This window comes from Pteronotus mesoamericanus, unplaced genomic scaffold, assembly GCF_021234165.1.
Source record: "Pteronotus mesoamericanus isolate MK-2021 breed Mesoamerican mustached bat unplaced genomic scaffold, CSHL_Meso_final contig_20, whole genome shotgun sequence".
Classification (NCBI taxonomy): domain Eukaryota; kingdom Metazoa; phylum Chordata; class Mammalia; order Chiroptera; family Mormoopidae; genus Pteronotus; species Pteronotus mesoamericanus.
This window is the reverse complement of record NW_026555085.1, coordinates 8759573-8779617: the sequence shown is the minus strand read 5'-3', so window position 1 is coordinate 8779617 and position 20045 is coordinate 8759573. Positions and strand designations below refer to the sequence as shown.

Here is a 20045-nt window from a genome sequence, read left to right as displayed (position 1 = left end):
AATTTTGCCTAATGTTTTCTGCATCTATTCAGATGACTGTATGGTTGGTTTGTTTGTTGAAATGGTAAATTATATTGATTGGTTTTTTAATGTTAATCCAACCTTCCATTCCTAGAATAAATGCCCACTTGGACTTAATGTGCAGGGTCCGGCACAAATAATGCTCTTTTTTTTTATTACAAAATCTTTTATTACAAAATCATAAGCATGTAATTCTGTAACATAACAGTAACACACTCAAGCAAACCATATGACATTTTAGGTGAAATGTTCAAATTAAAACTATAAATTATTACACTCATATTATTATCCTACCAACCACACTCAAGCTGGCCTTACTTCTGCCAGACCCCATATTGTTCTTTTTTTATATTCTATTGGATTTAATTTGTTAAGATTTTACTAAGAAATTTGTGTCAATGTTCTTTGTAATGTATTTTTCTGGTTTTCATATCTGGATAACACTGTCTTTATAAAATGGGCTGGCAAGTGTTTCCTCCTTATATACTTTGGAAGAGTGTATATAGAACTGATATTATTTCTTCTTTAACTATTTGATAGAATTCACCAATAAAGTCATTTGAGCCTAGAATTTTCTTGTAAAAGGGTTTTTTTTTTTTACCTACAAATTCAATTTTTGCGTAGATATAGCGATATTTAGAGTATTTCTTCTTGATGTTTGGTAGTTTGTATCTTTCAAGGAATTTGCCCATTTCACCTATGTTGTCAAATATATTTTTAATAATGTTGTTTCTAATATTCATTTCTTTTTTTTAAATGTCTGTAGGATCTGTAGTGATGTTCCCTCTTTCATTCTGGACAATGGTGACTTATGTCTTCTCTTTTTTCCCCTGATTATCTCTGGTAAGAGATTTATCAATTTTATTTATCTTTTCAAAGAATCATCTGCAGTCGGGCTCTGGATTCTAAGAGAATTCATATCTAGATTTAAGGACACATTTAATTTTAGTTTGCGTTTTGAGTTAGACCTCCTTTTCATCATCCCAAATCTTTAACAGCATCTAATCACATGCTGCAAAATTATTGGTCATTCTGGTTAAAGATGGCCAGCTGAAAAAGTTCTTTACTTCAGGCTTTTGTAAAAGGCCTATAAAGCCCCTTTAAAATATAAACTCACTTAATCTTCATTTTCAAATTATTTCCCTACCCTCAAATATGCCTAATGTCCCCCAGATCGAGGCAACCCTGTGTTTTACACTTTCCAAACAATACTGAATTCTTCAGTCTTTGGCCAGTGTTGGGTAGGTGCAGGTATGTAGCAATGCAGCTTTGAAAAGAGGACATAGAGGTATTTCTTAAGCAGACTTACAAGCATTCTTCTTGTTTTTATCTCCAATATCTTTATCTTTGCCCCAATTTCCAATGCCTGAGCCCTTTGAAGGTTCTGTGACATGTACCATTGCTTCTCAGTTCTTCCCTCTGCTGGTTTAGGGCTTACCTTTGCCCAGTGTGCTAAGTCAGCTGCCATTTACCTTTCTTCTTTCTTGCTTTCAAAATGTAGTTATCACTATCTACTCTCCTGTTCTTTTGAGCGTGTGCATTAAAAAAAAAAATACCGTTGCTGTTTGGGGGTTTTAGAAAGAATCAGAGGTAAATACAGTTTTTAGGAAGCATGATGTTTCTTTTATGGGACTTTGAAGAACTGAAAAGTGAGGTTCTGGATAAAGGCACCAAGCTCAAGGGCATTTCTTTTAGAGAGAGGTGAGCTGGGCCCTGCCACACAAGGGAGGCCGCGTCTGCTACATGTAAGGAAGGCTCATGTGTTTGGTTCACTCTCTACTTATTCTGACGCTTCCAATAGGGAAGTTGTACGATTGATACTTTCCTGCATCATGAAGAATCTGTGTTCTCCACACTGTTACCTTTCCCTGTCAAGCATTAGAAAGTAGGTAGTGTAAGAGGTATTGCTAACTTATTTTATGCCAAAAGGAGGAGACGCCAGGAGTCTCTATACCAGTTCCTACCATAGCCAATATGCAAAATTATATTACTCTTTGCATATATGCCCTTCAAAAATGTATGAGAAATCGTTAATCATAATTGGTTTAATATTTCCCCATAGACGGGTTAATGGAAGTTTAAATTTTTCCCATTAAAAAAAAGTCAAAAAGTCATTTCATTTCGGGTGTAAGTCATTATGCTTACCATAATCAGTAACATAAAACTCATACATGGTTTGATTTGTGCCTTTAGGTATTTCTGGTAAGTCTAACTTGCTTTCATGATTTCGTAAAAAGGTTTCAAGCTTCTCTCTGCTTTCCAATTCCAGAAGGGCTCCTATACTCCACATTAGGCCAAACACAAATAATTTATGAAGATGCTCAACACATGAAACACCACCTTCTTCTTTGGAGGGAATTAAACCTTCCAGAAGAGTGAGAGACTGAAAATATTTAAAATACAATTAAATCAATTTTTATATTTAAATGTTTTAAGTTAAACATTTTAAATGATAGTAAATTTAGAAGGAAGGAAAGAGAAAACAAATATATTTCCAGATATTGCTTACTGTCCAATGGCATCACCATTTAGAAGAAAAGTCGTCCTGCCTTTAGACAGCCTGCAGGGTCTCGCAGAAAGGATGCTAACCTGGGAATCGGGATGGGTGGTTTCTACTCCATGCTAATGGCACTAACCTGAGTTTCAGTTTCCTGATCTGAAAAAGTGAAAAGCCTAGACTAGATATTTTCTAAGGTATTTTCTGATCCTACAATTTGGTTACTCCAAATCGTCATGTCAAAGATTGTATTTCTTTTTAACATTTTTCAGGGCTCAGCAAACTGTGATCCCAGGGGCCAGCCACCTGGTGGACAAATAAAGTTTTACTAAAACACAGTCATATTCATATACATATTGTGCCTGCTGCTTTTGCAATACAACAGTAGTCTAGTGGCTGAGACAGAGAGTTGTGCAAAGCCTAAAATATCTACTAGCTGCCCCTTTCAGAAAGTGTGCCAACCCCCATTCGGCATCAGAAAGAAATGTATATACAGTAAGACATCCTCAGTCTTTAAAACAAAATTATTTCAAAATAAGATTTCCACTTACATTAAGCATTTTTACATAATCACTAAATATTTACTTCAGCCTTATGCATAATTTCTAACATACTCATCCTCACTGCCAGGTGTTCCTTATACTAAGAACCATAGCACTAAAATGGATAAGAGATCACCTATTGACTAGAATCAGGAGAGCCCTTAAAAATCTATGCTTAGCTCTGTTGTAGTTTTCTTCCCAAAGATTAATAAGGAAAACTGAGTATGGAAAGATACTATAAACCACTTGAAGAATTGTTTTAAAGTTTCCCTATCTATTATATACTGAATTTGCATAGCCAACATTGTCAAGTTTTCCTGACTGCCATTGGCTCCTTTTTGTACTTTTCTGTAGAACTGCAAGCTCTATTTGTTTATTTTGTCTACTCTTTTTATTGGACATACTTTCTGGGACGATGGGAAAGACAGCCCACTCTCTTCCCCTGACAACAACCCCCAAGGAAATTAAAATGACAGAAGATGGCAGTAAGAACATTAATGAGCTCTTTAATAAGAATCCATTTTCTCAGAGCCTTCAAAGCCAAATGATAAAAAGATTTCTGTGGACTGCATAAATTTTCTATTGCAGATGTCTCTAAACTACAACTGAGTAGGAAAAAAGTCTCAAATCTAAGTAGTGAATATACAAAAAAAAACAAAACTTACTTGCACAATATAGTTGCACTCTAAGAGTTGCATTTTCGGATTGAGGTTTAGTTTCATAAACGTATATGCATCTTCAAATATTTTATTATACAGAGTTTGGAATACAGAAGCTTCCTGTGCAGTGCGCTTCTTCAACCACGCCTGCAGCAAAGAAACAGTCTCTGTTTATTAAGAAAGTGAAACATGGAAAGATACTGAGCAGGTTTCTGCAAGTCTCTCATCCCCACCTCTAATATCGGTCTCCAGTTGAGGGCAGAGCTGCTGATGTAGACCATGCCCATTCTAGAAACCGTGGCAGGAGAGGCGTTCTCAATATTGTGGACCTCGAACAAAAGCTTACAATTAGGGGACATGGGGATACGATCTCCATTAGCTAACGTGAGTGTTTTATTGTCATCCAAAACAGAATTTAAGTTCTCAATCCAAATGGCATCTACAGGGCCATCTAAAATAAGGAAAATGTTTTCACCTGCAAATAATTGAAACAGAGAATTAAGCAAATAATTGATAATAATAAACTGGCAGGAAAAATAATTGATCACAAAGGAAAGCTTATGTGTACCTTTTTTAGCTTTTAATGTTTTTCTCCACAGAGTAGAAAAAATCCCATCTGTCCAATCATTGGTAGCAGTGTCCAGCCTGCCAAACATCTGAGGCGCTGTAATAGCTTTTGGATTCATTCGCATTTCTCTGTGAGGCCTGCCGCATTCTGTTAATGCCTTCATCAGGATGGTTATAACAGTTGTCTTCCCAGAACCACTGGGCCCAAGAGTCATCAAGCCATGACGCACCAGGGATGTCTCATATAACTAAGCAATGAAATGAAAAAATCAATTGGAAAATGTAACTTATAAGTCTCTTGCTGACATTCATAGAAGTACTGTGCTGAAATGAAAAAGCTTTTAATAATCGCTTCATTAAAGTAACAAGTTCACTGTTTTAAAAATGAGAAAACGTAAAAAAAGTTTTTGTTTTACTAGATGTGAATAGCAAATTAGCACCAAGTTATAATGAATCTGACAAAGTTATGACAATGTGGAACATGAATTAAATTTTGGAAATAATTAATTCAGGATCTAGTTTTTTGTTTCTGAAACCTTGTGATTTTGTTTTGTGATTTTACTCCTGTGGTTTTGTTTTGCTGTTACCTATCTAGCAGTTTTTCCACTTTCGCGGCAAGCAATGTGATCATATCGCCCCCTAGCGGCAGAAATCAGCAACACAAACCATTTTGGTGAAGTTCCAAGTACACGCTGGCCTTCTGGTTCTCCAGAAGCATAGCTGAAATTGAGGATTCTTGTGCAATCAATTTACTGAGGAAGTGCTCTGAGGAGAAACTGTTACGGACGCAAGGAAGCAGGACAGGAATGGGGAGAAGCCAAGCGAGGTGTGATAAACTCTCTGGCACTGCCTGTTCTTTGTGCCTGCCAATAAAGTGGCTACAGTTCTCCAGGAGGGTGTGGTGAATGTGGATAAATGTATTAGAATCACAAAGAAACCGAGAAAGAACACATGGAAATGGTGAAAGAGATACAGGTAGACATACTAAAACATGGACAGTTCCTGTTACAACATTCTGCCTATTGTTAGTAAAAGTCAAATGTCTCAAAGCTCATTAGAGGTAGAATTTGAGTCCTCCTAACATTTTAGATAGAAATATACATATTAATACTTAACCCATAGTTTATAAGCAACAGAGGCCCTGGCCATAACATTATACTAAAAAGAAATGCTATTGACATCAAAAAAAGACACAACATTCTTGTCTCTCACCTACTCAGAAGACTAGGATTTTAGTACTCATTGTACTGAAGTGGTTGTAACAGCAGCTGAAATGTGATGAACAGAAAAGACACCAAGAGCCCCAGCCAGTGTGGCTCAGTTGGTTGGAACGTCATCCAGTAAACCACAATGTCACGGGTCTGATTCTGCATCAGGGCACATGCCTAGGTTTTGGGCTCAGTCACATAACAGGCATACAAGAGGCAACCAATCAATGTTTCTGTCTCATATCAATGTTTCTCTCTGTCTCTCTATCTCCCTTCCCCTCTCTAAAATCAATAAGCATATTCTCAGGTGAAGATAAAAAAAAAGATACCCAGAGATGCAGACAAAGACTCAAGTTTTACGGTAAGTGTGTGAACACGTCCACACACAAAGTAGGAACAAAGCAATACTACCAGATTCCTCAGGCTCCATGCCCCAGCAAGGCACCCAGCCATGGGCGACACTGCCAGATTGGCACAAGAAGCCAGCTGGATCATTCCATCTCCCTGGATTTTTATAACTTAATATTCCCTTGAGATTCTAGTTACTACCCAACCTTCTCACTGGATGTAAGTACCTCAGTAAATTACTACTTGTTTATTGTGAGGCAGGGTAAATCCATACCATCCCTACTAGGACCAACACATTCCCCTGAGGATTCTTCTTGCATCGACGTGTTTTAATTTAGCTACAACATTTATATCAAGTAAGACTAATATCATGAGTTCTTCTCTTAAAATGGTGGTCTTTAACAATGCATGCTTCTCATTATAGTGATAATAGATTAAAGTTTCTCTACCTGCACAAGTTTGAGATTCCAGGGTGGATGGTTTATCAAACCTTCTAATTGAACCTGGTTGGCTACTGCAGTTTGTAGTTCCACATAAGTACTACTATCCAGCTGTAATCCTGGAAACAGGTCATTGATTAAGCTGAGGAACAGGGGTTCATCTTCATCAACCTAAGATGGCATAGAATAAATTTACTCATACAGTCAACAAATGTTCATGGACCAACTAAGAAGCACATAGCACTTATCATTTCATGCCTAGAGAATAATTTATTACTCTCCTCACCAGACTTGTATCCTCTAGTACTTTCTCCTGAACATTCAACATCTTCTACAGTCTACTGCTCCAAGGTTTGACCTCATTACTTTACCATATGAATGCTCTGCTTCTCACACACAGGTATACACATTAACCTTAAAAATATGCAATTAATAGTCCCAACCCCATGAAAATAAAATAGTAATATTTCTTTAAATAAGGAAAATATCCATGGCCCTGCATGACTGGCTCATCCAACATCAGCTGGAAAACCATCAGAGCACAGTTCTGACTTCTTATAAGCAGCAGGTTTGAGTACACTGACCCTAATCCTTCTTAGCTGCGTCTTTAATGTCTAGATCACCCCATTCACAACTGCTGAACACTTCTTATTTCTCCTTATTTCCTGTGTCTCCCTGATGCTTTCTGGAATTCTTGCCTAAGAGTCGCAAGAATACCTTTATCTAAGGGCAAGAGTGAGGTGTCCTGGAAGGAGCAGAGAATTTGGCATCAGAAAGTCTCACGGATTTTTGTTCCAGTTTTTCAATTGACTGGGCTTGAAGATAGGTTCTCCAAACTCAGTCTCAGTTCCCTCCTAAATGGCCATAAGCACGCTAGCCATCCAAATCCCACAGAGTGGTTATGAGACTCAAACAAGACAGTACTCCTGAAAAGGTTCTTTAATAGTAATGAATTACACAGGTGTTAATTGTTCGTTTTTGTAACTACAATGTGAACTTCCTTAGAACATTTCTTCCTCAGCCTTGCTCTCCCAGGACATAGAAACAATATAGAGAGTCCCCTGAATAAATACCACATGAACCTACCCATCAGCTAGTTCAAAACAATTTGGCTCACTGTGACAAGAATGAAATCAGTGCAGTAACTATTATAATCGCCACAGCCGACTTCCAATGCATTTTTGGAAAACAGAAATGATGTTTTGGGGGAGACATAGTTGAGATAAGCCAAGCATATACAGATAAAGAAAAAAAATCCTCGTGGTTCCCTGCAAATCCAGGTTTTCATGTTTAAAATATGTCCCCTTATGAATAATGGTAGAGTGCTAGACTGAAATTTGGGGGCTGACGCCTGCTCATGAAGCCCATTTTACGGCACACACCTGGCCAGTAAAAGCATCTCCAGCCTAGGGGTAGAGTCACACACCCACTGTTACTGCAACTACCAGTGTTCGCAGCCTAACATGAGCCAACCCTCACTTGTCAGCCAAGTAGAAAGAAACTAGGTCAAATTCTGGAAAGAGGAGTAAACTCAGAGAAGAGAGATACCAATTTAGAAAGGTTCATATCTCTTAGTCCTCTCATGACAATGCTTAATTCACTCTCTTCTGGTCTGGCTCTTTTCTGAGATCCAAGCGTCCTCAATACAGATAGGATATTTCTCAACCCAAAGTCATAATGAACCTAAGAGGGGAAAGAGTAAGGAAGAGTAGTTAATTGGAAAGCTCTAACTGTAGGCCCACTATATACATGCAGGTAGGTATTCTGATACATAAACTGTAGTTTTGGAGTAGCTGAGCTGCAAAGTTTTATTAACTAAATTCTCCCACCTTTCATTTAACTGAAAAACAATCATTCCACTGGAAAGATCAAGCTGTATTATACAGTATTCTCACTTTAAATATCTTTTGAGAATAAGACAGTCTGATACAGTCTGAGAGGCAGATTTGAAATACATAACAAACAGGTCATATACTGTATGACTCCATTTATATAACATCCTTGAAATAAAATTATAGAGATGGAGAAAGGACTAGTGGCTGCAAGGGGTTAGGGATTTGGGAGAGAGGTGGCTGAGGCTATAAAGGGGTAGCATGAGGGAACCTTGCCGTGATAAAACAGGTCTGTATGTTGATTGTGGTGGTAGTTTTATGAATCCACACATGTGATATAATTGCGCGCACACACACACTGAGTACATGTACAATTAGTGAAACTTTAATAAACTCTGGATTGTATCAATGTTCATTATCTGGTTTTGTTCTTGTACTATAGTTATAAGATTTCAACTTTAAAGGAAGTAGGATAATGAATACATGGACCCTCCCAGTACGTTTCTTTGCAACTTCTGGTGAATTTATAATTATTCAAAAATAAACAGGTTTTAAAATACATGACCAACAGAGCAAAGTAACTATAAATACACTTTAGAAAAGTGTCAATGAGATTTTCTTAAGGTTGCTGATTAGCATTTATCAAGGTAAAACTGCTAAGTAAAATACCAAGTTTTACAGCTAGGGGAAAAAAATAAATATACAAAGTTACCTGCTTAGTAAGTTGCTCCTCACAGAGTTTGTAAAGAACATAAAACTTTTGAGCCAAGATAACATTTTCAAGAAAACCACAGCTTGCAAGTTTAACTCGCATAATGATCTGAAAAATTAATATAGTGAGATTTTCAACAACTTGTATGGAAAACAAGTAAAGAATGTAAATTATGTTTTTAAATTCCAATGCACACCTGTCTATCCGGAACCATCATAGCAACAGTTCTAAACTGAATTTTTAAGTTTTCTGGTAGTTCCTGGCGCCCAGCATATCCAGGGTTCTAAAAGTTAAAAGCATTTAATTTTTAATTGATGTCACATCACTCCCTTTTACATAGTTCCATTTTCATTATACTAATAAAGACACACATATCACTTAGTGTAGCAAAAATTAAGCATCTGCTTATCTATTCGTTAGGAAAACAGAAAAGAAAATGAAAAGAAATGAATAAATACCTGGATAATTATGATTGAAAATATGTTATTGAAAGAAAAAGAAAATTCATAATTTTATACTGATGTACTTAGGTAACTTTTATTCCCTCTCTTCAACTATTCTTTTCAGTCAAAATTATAGACTTCTTTGTCTGACAAAGTACCATTTTAAAAACCCATGGTGGTGAAGGGAAATAAAGATGGGGATAAGAAAAACACAGAAAAGGACAAATGTAGAGGTGGAAAGGATGCTAACTAAGTCCTCAGAAGTAGCTATAGGTTGAGGATAGGTCAGACCCCAAGTCCCAAGGGTAAGGTTAGGGGTTCAAAGATAAACAAGGCAAATACAGGTCAGTTATTTTAGGAAAGTACACTAGAAACCCTCAATCCCTGACCATTTATTGGGTATTGTCAAAGGGCGAGATACCTTGCTCTATGCTGGGAATACAGAGATTGCTGGTTGCCTATCAATACTCCTTCTTTTCTCTTTCCTTAGTCACAGAACTCCGGCTGCAAGCCGGGAGCATAACTACCCAGATTAAAAACTACGTTTCCCAGCCAATGCTACGCTGTGAGATGCAAAGAGACACACTGCGTGAAATAACTGCAATAAAACAGTGATGCTTATGTAGCATCTTAGTCATAAGGTGACCTTGAGGTTGGAAACCATGATAGAGTAGAAACAGAAAAATCTTAAGAGAATAAATCCTTACATGTTAAGCCACTATTTTTCATGACTCAGTTATTCACAGCCAAACCTTGCATCTAATCAACATTTCCAATATTATTCTTAATCCAGGGAGAATGTTAAACTTCTCTTAAATTATGCTATGCCACAATTATCAAACCAAATAAATATCTTCATCCCACTTTCTAAGTTATCAAACTGATCACTTCAGGATTATTATTTACCCCCAATTGCTTTTTGGACATCTGCTTACAATAAAACTTATCAGAAACTTTCCTTATTTTTGCTATCATTTATCCAAAGGGACATTTAAAACTCAGGATATTTTATGATATCTTGCAACTTAAGAGATTTTAACTGAATAGAAAACATTAAGTAAAACTAGTTCAACATTCATTTCCCTAATTCATAGAAACCTCTATTTATTCATGCTTTTGGTTTTCTACCTGTGAAACATATCTCAAAGCTCTGCCCTCAAACACATGGTAAATGACTTTGCCACAATTCTTTGGTATAGAACCTTACTGAATTATTTTGGAAATTTTAAATCATACCCATCACCCTTTATCAAGTTTCAGAGAAAACCAAGTGTAGAGGTTAGGTAGTCAGGTGTTGATATTAGACAATATCATCAACTGGCTGTATGACTTGAGCACGTTTTTAAATCTCTGCCTTAGGTACCTCAGTTATAAAATACTTACCATGCAAAATAAAGCACATGGCTACACTCCCCTGCCCCTTGGAAGTTAGGCGTGGTCACATAAATTGCTTTAACCTATGGTCTGACTGGTGTCACTTCTGGACAGAAACTCTAAGAGCCAGAGCATTATTCTTCATGTTTTCCTTTTCCTTTGCTACAGAAACCAGCAAAGATTGAAACAGTACCAGAGGAAGGACATATAAAGCAGATCCTGCCCTCTCCATCCAATCCCATCAACAGAGAGAAACGAATCTTTGATGCACTAAGCCACTAAGATTTGGCTGTTGTTACTATAGCTATCCTGTCAGATACAGTACATAAAACACAAAGCCTATCACCTTACACATACTGAGTGTTCAATAAACAGTACTATAATTAACATATCACTCTTTTGTCTTCTGTCTGGGGTATTCTTACAACTCAAAAAAATCATATGATACAAAAGAATAGCTCTTGACCCCTGGACAGTCATTCATTTATCCACTAACAGATAATTTCTTATACTTAAGTCTGTAACAATGAAATGAACCAAACTGCATTTAAAACCTATGTTCTCACCATTGTTAAGAAGATTCCAAATTCTGGATTTAAATCAACACAATCACCATCAGAAAAAATAAACTGTTTTTTTCTTTCTTTTCTTGCTGTCAGAACAATATAAATTTGTTGGGCTGCCACTGATAGGACGGGTAATTCAATTCTGTTAAACTCATCAAAACAGCCCCAAGAACCTGACTGTGCAAGACCTGGTATGAAAAACAGTTAATTTGAAAAGTTTTACTTCTTAGCAGCAATCATTTCTCCAAAACGCTCTTGAACAATTAAATATTGAAATACAATTTATATAAAATTTCATATCTGGCTATTTAGAAGACATATTCAATTCCAGTGATAGAAAGAGGTTTCATTATTTGTACACCATCACTGAGACAATGAATACAGTACACTGTCAAAATGAAAGTACAGACATTACATTCAGGGATGCTGGAGGGTGATAAAGTTTGACTCAGTCTGGAAGTCCCATCTCCAATGGGGATGGGGGCGGGGAAGAGCCATAATGCTTGGGGAAACTGACAAAATAAGGAATGTCCTCCCTGAGTCAGGCCTCGCTGCTCCTTTCTTGTTAAAATGAAAGAAATGTCAGGAGGCTGGGTAAGACAGAGAATAGCCAAGGGGATTTTTATTTATTGCTTACAAAACCCAGCACAAAGAAAGCCCTGGATGTTGTGAACATTGCTCCTGTCTAATCTCTAAGAATGAAAACCTTCATTATCTTTAGCTGCATGAAATGCTCTTCTTTCTTTTATTTTTGCCCCTTCCCCCTCAACTTTTTCTTCTCTCTCCTTTGGGAATTTCTATTATACAGATGTTGGAACTTAGAGCTATCCCTATGACCCTTAAGTTTGTTTGTTTTTTTTAACTTTCCATTTCCTTTTGTAATGTATTATCTTGGCTAAATATTCCAATTCAAGAGAGTTTTTCAATAAATTGACATTTTCAATATCCAAATTTTCCAATTCTTATTTTTTTCATAGGAGCCTGCTTTTTAAAAATTGGTTGTATGTGATAAATTCTTAAATCTCTTTAAGCTATTAATTTTATTTACTTTTGAATTTTCTTCTGTTTTCTCTGTTAATCAGTTTAGTGGTCAGTAGGTGCCTGTTTTGGATGCCTTCCTAATTTCTTCAAATATTTTATGACCTTGTTATCGCTGCATATGTATACATTTCCTCATCCTTAATGCAAATTCCTGTTTGCAGGACGCATTCCTGCCTCTGATGATTTGAGGGAAGGGATGGGAGGTGCAAGAAAGCCTGCTCTCTAGGCCTTGGGCTTTGCAGTCGGATCTGGTGCCCCGCTGCCTCTCTGGCACAAGCTCCCACCTGAGGATGATCTTTGTCAGGATTCTCACCTCAGATAGCTGTGCTACAGCTTTTATATGGAGGAAAAACATTTTTTCTTTGCCTTCTACTATACTTTTGGTATCGTGGGATTTACCTTGCACTCTAGCCTGCTTCTCTCAACCATCCTCAACCTTCAAGCTGGGAGCGATCCACAGGCATGAACTCTCCTCTTTGACTAGAAAATGATTCTCAGGGTTCAAAAGTATTTTTAACAGACAGGCATTTAAAAAGAGTAATATAATGAATATCCATGTGTCTGCCTGTCAAATCTTAATAATTGGTTCAGATTTCATTCTAAAGAATAATGTTAGAACCACAGTTCAAGCCCATGTATATCCTTCTTGGATCCACATCCTCTCCTTCCCCGGAGGTAACCTCTGCACTGAATTTGACGCCCATAGTTCCTACGCATGCTCTTAAAAAATTGCTCTTCTGCATATGTTCATGAACACTACATATTTTGCAATTTTAAAATTTATATGTATCTATTTATCTATCTACATCAGTCTAGCTATCTATAAAATATTGTACATATCCTCCTGAAATTTGAATCATTAGCTCAGTATTTTTCTGAGATTTTTCTGTACAGATACATGAAGATCTAATTCACTATTTTAAAAGGCTGTGCTGTATAGTATTCCATTGCATAAACATACCAGTTAAAAAAGTCCTTCTGCTCTCAATGGATATTTGGGTTATTCCTAGCAATTTGCTACAACAATGTGTCAGTCTTGCTCACACCTTCTGGCAATCTGTGTGAGTGGGAATGCTCACTGCTCAGAGTGTGGGCACCTTCACATTCACCACCAGTTGCCAAACTGTTCTCTGAAGCAGCTCTACAACTTACATACACAGAAGGAGTTAAAATTTTTACACGTCCTCACCAACGTGGTTTAGTCAGACTTTTCCGTTTTTGCCAATTTGGCAGGAGTGAGACCAGCTGCTCATTATTAGTTTTTGTTTCTTAACAATTTGAAGAAAAACTTTTTTTAATGCTGAATATACCAGGAGGTAGAACAGCTGAGAATACATATGTACGCTTTTTCTCCCAAACATGTTACACTCCCACCAGTAGTGGATGGCTGTTTCTGTTGCTCTGTATCTTGCTATTGGTAAAAGAAAAAAAAATCACACTTAAATTGTTGTTAATCTTGTGTGTACACAATGGAATCTCTTTGTAATGTGCAATTCTTTGATTGCCAGTCATTTGGCTTTCTTCATTTGTGCAATGCCTGGTTAAGACTTTTCCTCATTTTTCTACCAGGTTATCTTTTTCTCATTGATTCACAGGCTTTACTCATATACTTGGGATAGTAATCCTTTGTAGGTACAATACATTGCTAATGCCATTTCCAAATTTCTGGCATTACATTTCTCTCTCTTTCTGATATCCACTGATGAACAGATGTTTTTAACTTAGGGTAGGCAATGTATTAATTTTTGTATTAAAAATCCCTTTTTACTCTGAAAACAAAGATACTTTCTTTTATTACCTTCCAAAAATCCATACAGTTTTGCCTACCACATTTAGACATTTAATTCCCAGAACTATGTTTTATACATGATTTAAGCATCCAATTTTTATATACGTAGGGATCCAATTTCCCTTGTTAACTATTAATCAACTGTTGTCCCAGAACAATTTATTGTAAATTCTGTCTCTTCATCACTGATTTACAGTGATACCGTTGCCATCTGTCAAGTGTCCTTGGCCTATTTTTGCATTCTCTATTATATTCCACAAGTTTATTTATCAATCCCTGCTCCAATTCTATACTCTCTAAATTACATTATAAATGGTATCTTTCTGAAATTTTCATTTTCTGTTTTTTATGATTTCTCAAAATAAAATTTATTTTGTGTTGATTTTAGTCTAGGACAGTATTCTATTTTTCTATAGATTTTGTTGAATTTTTTGAGTGTATCTTATCACGGGTAAATAATAAAATTTTTTACTTATTCCTTTCCAATCTTTGTATTTTTGTTATTTATTTATCTATCTTTACTGCATAGGGTAGGATCTGAAGTACAGAGGTTACTAGAAGAAATAATAATGGAAATGCCTGTCTTATACCTCATTTCAAAGAGAATGCTTTCAAATTTTCTAGTATGATGCTTGCTTTGGACATCCTTTATCAAGTGGACCATGTGGATGAATATCTGGGGGAAGAATCTAAGGAAGGCAAAAGTAAGGAATCTAAGGAGGTAATGTGCTGTAAACACTTGAGAAACATCAGAAAGGTCAATGTGGCTATAGTAGAGAGAGTGAGGGTAGCAGAAAGTATTAGGAGATGGGATCAGAAGGTTAGGACATTACAGTGGGGAGGGGGCAGGTGTGATTATGTACAATACAGGACCATTGTAAGGATTTTGGCTTTTACTCTGAGTGAAGCCACTAAGCAGCTTTCAGCAGAAGAGCATCAGGATCTGACTTACATGCAGAAGTATTGCTGTTGTGCTGTTTTGAGACTAGAATGTAGGGAACAAGGGTAAACACAGGGAGACCAATTAGGAGGCTTATTTGAATAGTACAGGTGAGAGATGATAATTGGTTTGAACCACTATGACAGCAGTGGGAATTAGAGGTGATCAGATTTGGGGTGTATTTTGAGCGTTTGTTGACAAACGACAAAGAAAGATTTGTTGTTGGGATGTGAGTATTAGAGAAAGAGCAAAGTTGTTTTCTGTTGTTTTTTTTTGTCTGAGCATTTGAAAGAGTGAAACAGCAACTTAATGTGATGGAGAAGGCTGAGGATGGCTTAGATATGGGGAGAGGAAATCACCAGGTTAGACTTATTAGACATTTAAGTGGAGATGTCAAATAGTAGATACCAGTTCTATATATGAATCTGAAATTTCAAGAAGTCCAAGCTAGAGGTACAAATTTGAGCACACGGATAGTATTTAAAGTAGGGGTCTACATGAGATCACCAAGAGAATGCATGTAGATAGAAAAGAGAGGACCACCAAGCACTGGGTTCTAAGACTGAAGCACTCTCTAATCTTTTTTTCTTGGTCCATTGAAGCCACTCACTACCTATCTTTCAAGATTTTCTCAGAATTTCCTCTCTGCAAATGACCCTCCCTCTTCTCTTCCAGTGTTGTTATGCTTTTAAAAAGTCAATCATTTCAGTGGGAGTTAATGCTGGAAGGAAAGTCACATGTGTCATCGGTTTGTTATCTTCATTTTATTTCCTCCACTATTGTTTCCACCATTGGTAATAAATTGACTCCATTTTCATATTCCAATACACAATCAACTCATAGATTATAATGCCAGTAATACTACTGAACCAGTGAAACCGATGATATCCAGCCATTTTTGGCCAAGAAAAATGACAATATCTTATGCATCAACTAATACTAATTTTGTTATGTGGGAAAATGTCACTTTAGATTTATATCAGAAAATAAGCACAAAAATAAATTCAACAAAAATAATTTAAGTGTTTGACACTTACCTTTAAAAATCCTTCCTAGCCCTCTGAAATCCATTTGATCTGAGCAGTTAAACACGACCACATACTTTCCCAAACATCTTCCCATGTCTTTTGTTGTTTCTGTTTTGCCAGTGCCTGCAGGTCCTGCTGGAGCACCTCCCATGTTCATTCCCAAAGCCTGTGCTAAAGTGATATAACATCTGCAAATGTCAATCAGATAAAGCATTGTGAGTAAGGGGTAACACGCTTCAGTAAAACATGAGCAAAAGTCCAGTGTGACTGGAATGGGCTTGTTTTCTTTAGAATTTAAGCTGCTCACATAAAAGGCAGGCAACCAAACAAGGCTGGAGTACCTGACATTCATTAGTAGTAGTAAAGTGAGTGACTGCAAACATTTCTTGGGACAAACTTCTAAACTCCACAATGAGCTGGTATAAGCCAACTCCAACACACCATTGCAAATTGTTTTACTATGAAATGTTTCATTTATTTAGATAAGTGTAAAGAATAATTTAATAAGTCTTCTTGTATCTATGATTCAGCTTCAGTGATATTTGTTTCAGATCTAAGTAAAATTTAGTAAAGCTTCATGATATATGGAGCTTTATGTGTAAACATCAATGGAAGGGAAAATACATTGACGACTTTAGGTGGCAGTGGCACTGGGCAAATAAAGGGAAGTTGTATGAGTCCAGAGAAGACTGAAGACCCAATTTAAATGTTATAATTTTACCTGGAGGCAGTCCTTTGTAAAGTAATGGCAGAATTAATTGTTCTATTATCCAATTTAAGTCAGTTCTACAAACATTTACTGAGTGTCTTCTATGCACAACATATTGAACTGTTGCAGACACATGAAGATGAAAAAGACTTAGTTCTAGTCTAGTGTCAAATACTGGAAAAAACTGTGAAGGGATCTGCCATTAACTGACTATTCAGACCTGGCTGAGAAACTTCACTTTAGGTATCAATTTCCACATTTGAAAAACCGGGAGACTAAATTAGATGATCCTTCTTTGCAATTCTAATGACTTCCTTTAGGGTCTGAGAGATATTTTTCCATCTTGCAATCTAGAGTTTATTAGTAAATTACTTGTAGTCAACATTCAATCTTGCTTTTATTCTTTTGTCTTTTTCTATTTTACTAAAATTTAATGTGCATGTACATTAAATTGAAATAAAGTACATGTATTTCACTGTTATGTTGGCTTTGATGAGCTACCATAGACCTAACACAGCAACAAGAAGCTTTTGTTAATATTTCAAATGCAATTTTATAACAATTTGAAGCACACCATTTAATTATAAAATGGAATAACAAAAACTAAGTTTCCTACCTATCTGTTAATGGAGTGATAACAAGTCGATCGGTGCATCCCAGAAATTCATTTTGGTAAATAAAATCAACATCTGTAATAGACACTATAGTTTGATCCAAATCTTCTTTAAAATAAAATCTACTCTGTTTTAACCACTCAAAATCAGTTACTGATTTGATATGCATTTTTACCTTAAAAACATAAAATGAGATTGCATACTAAATTACAATAGCATAAAACAATAAGCATATGGGCAGTTGTTACGCATTCATGAATGATTCTCATTCATTTAAAATATATTTACTGAGTCCCTCCTTGGGCCTGACACTATGCTGGGTAAAAAGGGAGAGCCTCAGTAATCCTGGGGTTCACAGAAAAGGACAAAAGATAAACAAATTAATAATTGAGATAAAGTAGGAAAAGAAATCCAGGATTTATCAAAATACATAGCAAGAGGACCTAACCTAGTGTAGGGTGTCTAAGAAGGGTACTCAAAAGGATGGATGGATGGATGGATGGATGGATGGATGGATGGATGAAAGGAATGAAGGATGGATGGAAGGAAGGAAGGAAGGAAAGAAAGAAGGAAGGAAGGAAGGAAGGAAGGAAGGAAGGAAGGAAGGAAGGAAGGAAGGAAGGAAAAGAAAAGAAAAAAGAAACATTGAAACTAACACCTAGACTAATAGCTGGAATTAGGCAAGGAAATAAAACAAAAGGGGTGAGTGATGGAGGGATGGGAGGGAAAAATGTTTTAGGCAAAGGTAGAAAAGATCTTGTTGACACGTTCAACAAACTGAATGAAGTTCACTATAGCTGAGGCATCCAGGACTCTGGAGAGAAGAGTTAGAGCTGAGGCTTCATGGCGTATGGGAAAAGGGCTGGGCATTGTTCTCTCTGCAACGGGAAGTCACTGAAGGGATTAAGCGGGGAGATGCTCACATATGCACATATGCCTTCCTATACCAGCACTGTGGCCAAGCCAGTCAACCTGCCTAGTCACTAGTGTATACCTATGCGGCAGGCAGTACCAGGCTCCCACTGCAATAGATACAAAAAACAGAAACCAGGCAGGCATGTTTAGGAACAACATCCTACCACAATCACATTCTAGGGTGCTCATGACTCCATTGATAAACTTGGAGAAACCCTAGCCCTGCCCATTCAGAGGAGTCAACATAGGAAATGGCAAATGGTCCCCTTCACTGCTCTTAAACCCAGTGGCTCACTTCCAGGTCATTTAGCTGACACCAGAAAATGGATGGCTTACAAATAAACAATATTCAGATCTTCATCTAATCAAGTCTCCATGTTATGTATAAGCTTGCCTTTTGTTGTATCATTTCATAGTTTATTACCTTGTCTTCCCTCCAGTTAAGAATTCTTGCTTCCCTCCTAAAGCACAGTTTGTATTTATCACCTTAAAAGAACTACTTTTGGTAACATAACTGGTGCCACCCTCAGGGATTCTGCTAACACAGGAACCACAGCCATGGAGATGCAGTCAGCTAGCTACTTTCAACAATCCACTAAGATGCTGAGAGGAGATGAAAGAGGATAAAAAAGCAGCACTAGGGGAGACTTCCAGTCAAGACGGTGGTGTACATAAATGCAATACTCAAATCCTCCTATAACCACACCAAAATTACAACTAAACTACAGAACCACCATTATTCAGAACCATCTGAAATCTAGCTGGATGGAAGTCCTGAAACTAGGGGTTTAAAGAAGCCACAGAGAGAGTAGTAGGAGGGGCAGAGATGCTGAATGGGCTAATTCTGCAGCCATATGTGGCAGAAAAAAATCGGGAGGGATATTTCATCTGCACCAGTCCTCTCTGAGGAGTGAGAAACCCAGAAGCACACACCAGGCCTCCCAGCCCAGCATTCCAGTGCCAGGCAGAGAAGTCTCTATAGCATCTGGCTATAAAAACCAGCAGGGAATGTGGCTCAATGAGATAGAGAGCTTCTGGAGTCCTAGGTGTTCCCCTTAAAGGACCCACACACAGACTTACTTGGACTCAGAGAGCTCCAGCACTAGCGCAGCAGCTTGAAAGGCACTGGGGGCACATGGGGAGGAAATGAATTGTCTGGCATCAGAACAAGAGCTAAAGAGGTAGCTTTCTCCCAGACAAAAGTGCTGACAGAGGTCATTGTTCCTTTTCTGAGAACCAACCCTTCCCCTCGCATAGAGCCAGCAGGTGGGCACCATATATAAGTCTTCATCATCCTGGCTCATAATATTCTGCCCACCCTGGTGATTCCCTGAGGCCCCACCCCACCCAACTTGTGGGCCCACCCAAGCTGTTTCCAGTGGCCTTTTCATACAAAGTCTCTTTTGCCTTATGCTTTGGACTTTTCTAAAATCTCTCAAACAACAGCATCTGGCAGCTGCGGACCCTGTACCTTTTGCTAACTGGCCCCAGGCCTGGCACTCATGGCAGCAGGCCTTGGTTTGAAGCTTGGCCTCTCGTGAGCACCTCCAAGCCCAGTACAAGTAGCAACCATCTGAAGGTTGTTCTGTGGCTGACCTTGCACCTCCCAGGAGGCCCAAGAGCCCGTGCACCTGGTGAACAGCTTCAGGCAACCATGAGTGACACACTCAAGGGGCAGACTTGATGAACACCAAAGCCCCATTAAAGGAAGTCCTGCTCTGTAGGGTCAGCTTCTGCATAGCAGCTCCTCTGCTGCACCCTCTCACTGATGAAAACAGAAATCAAGGCTCAACTACAATT

The 20045-nt window shown here is 37.6% G+C and overlaps 1 protein-coding gene across 1 annotated transcript in view; it reads right to left on the bottom strand.

The window, feature by feature from the left end:
• DNAH8 (dynein axonemal heavy chain 8) overlaps window positions 1-20045 on the bottom strand; it is a 302018-nt gene that overhangs the window by 159388 nt on the left and 122585 nt on the right. Inside the window, exons 39-49 of the mRNA XM_054569318.1 lie at window positions 17333-17505; window positions 16017-16195; window positions 11210-11397; window positions 9023-9109; window positions 8827-8934; window positions 7831-7965; window positions 6292-6453; window positions 4288-4534; window positions 3953-4194; window positions 3726-3866; window positions 2167-2404 (exon numbers count right to left, since the gene is read on the bottom strand). Of these exons, the coding sequence (XP_054425293.1) occupies window positions 2167-2404; window positions 3726-3866; window positions 3953-4194; window positions 4288-4534; window positions 6292-6453; window positions 7831-7965; window positions 8827-8934; window positions 9023-9109; window positions 11210-11397; window positions 16017-16195; window positions 17333-17505 (1900 nt within the window). The remainder of the gene's footprint in view (window positions 1-2166; window positions 2405-3725; window positions 3867-3952; window positions 4195-4287; window positions 4535-6291; window positions 6454-7830; window positions 7966-8826; window positions 8935-9022; window positions 9110-11209; window positions 11398-16016; window positions 16196-17332; window positions 17506-20045) is intronic.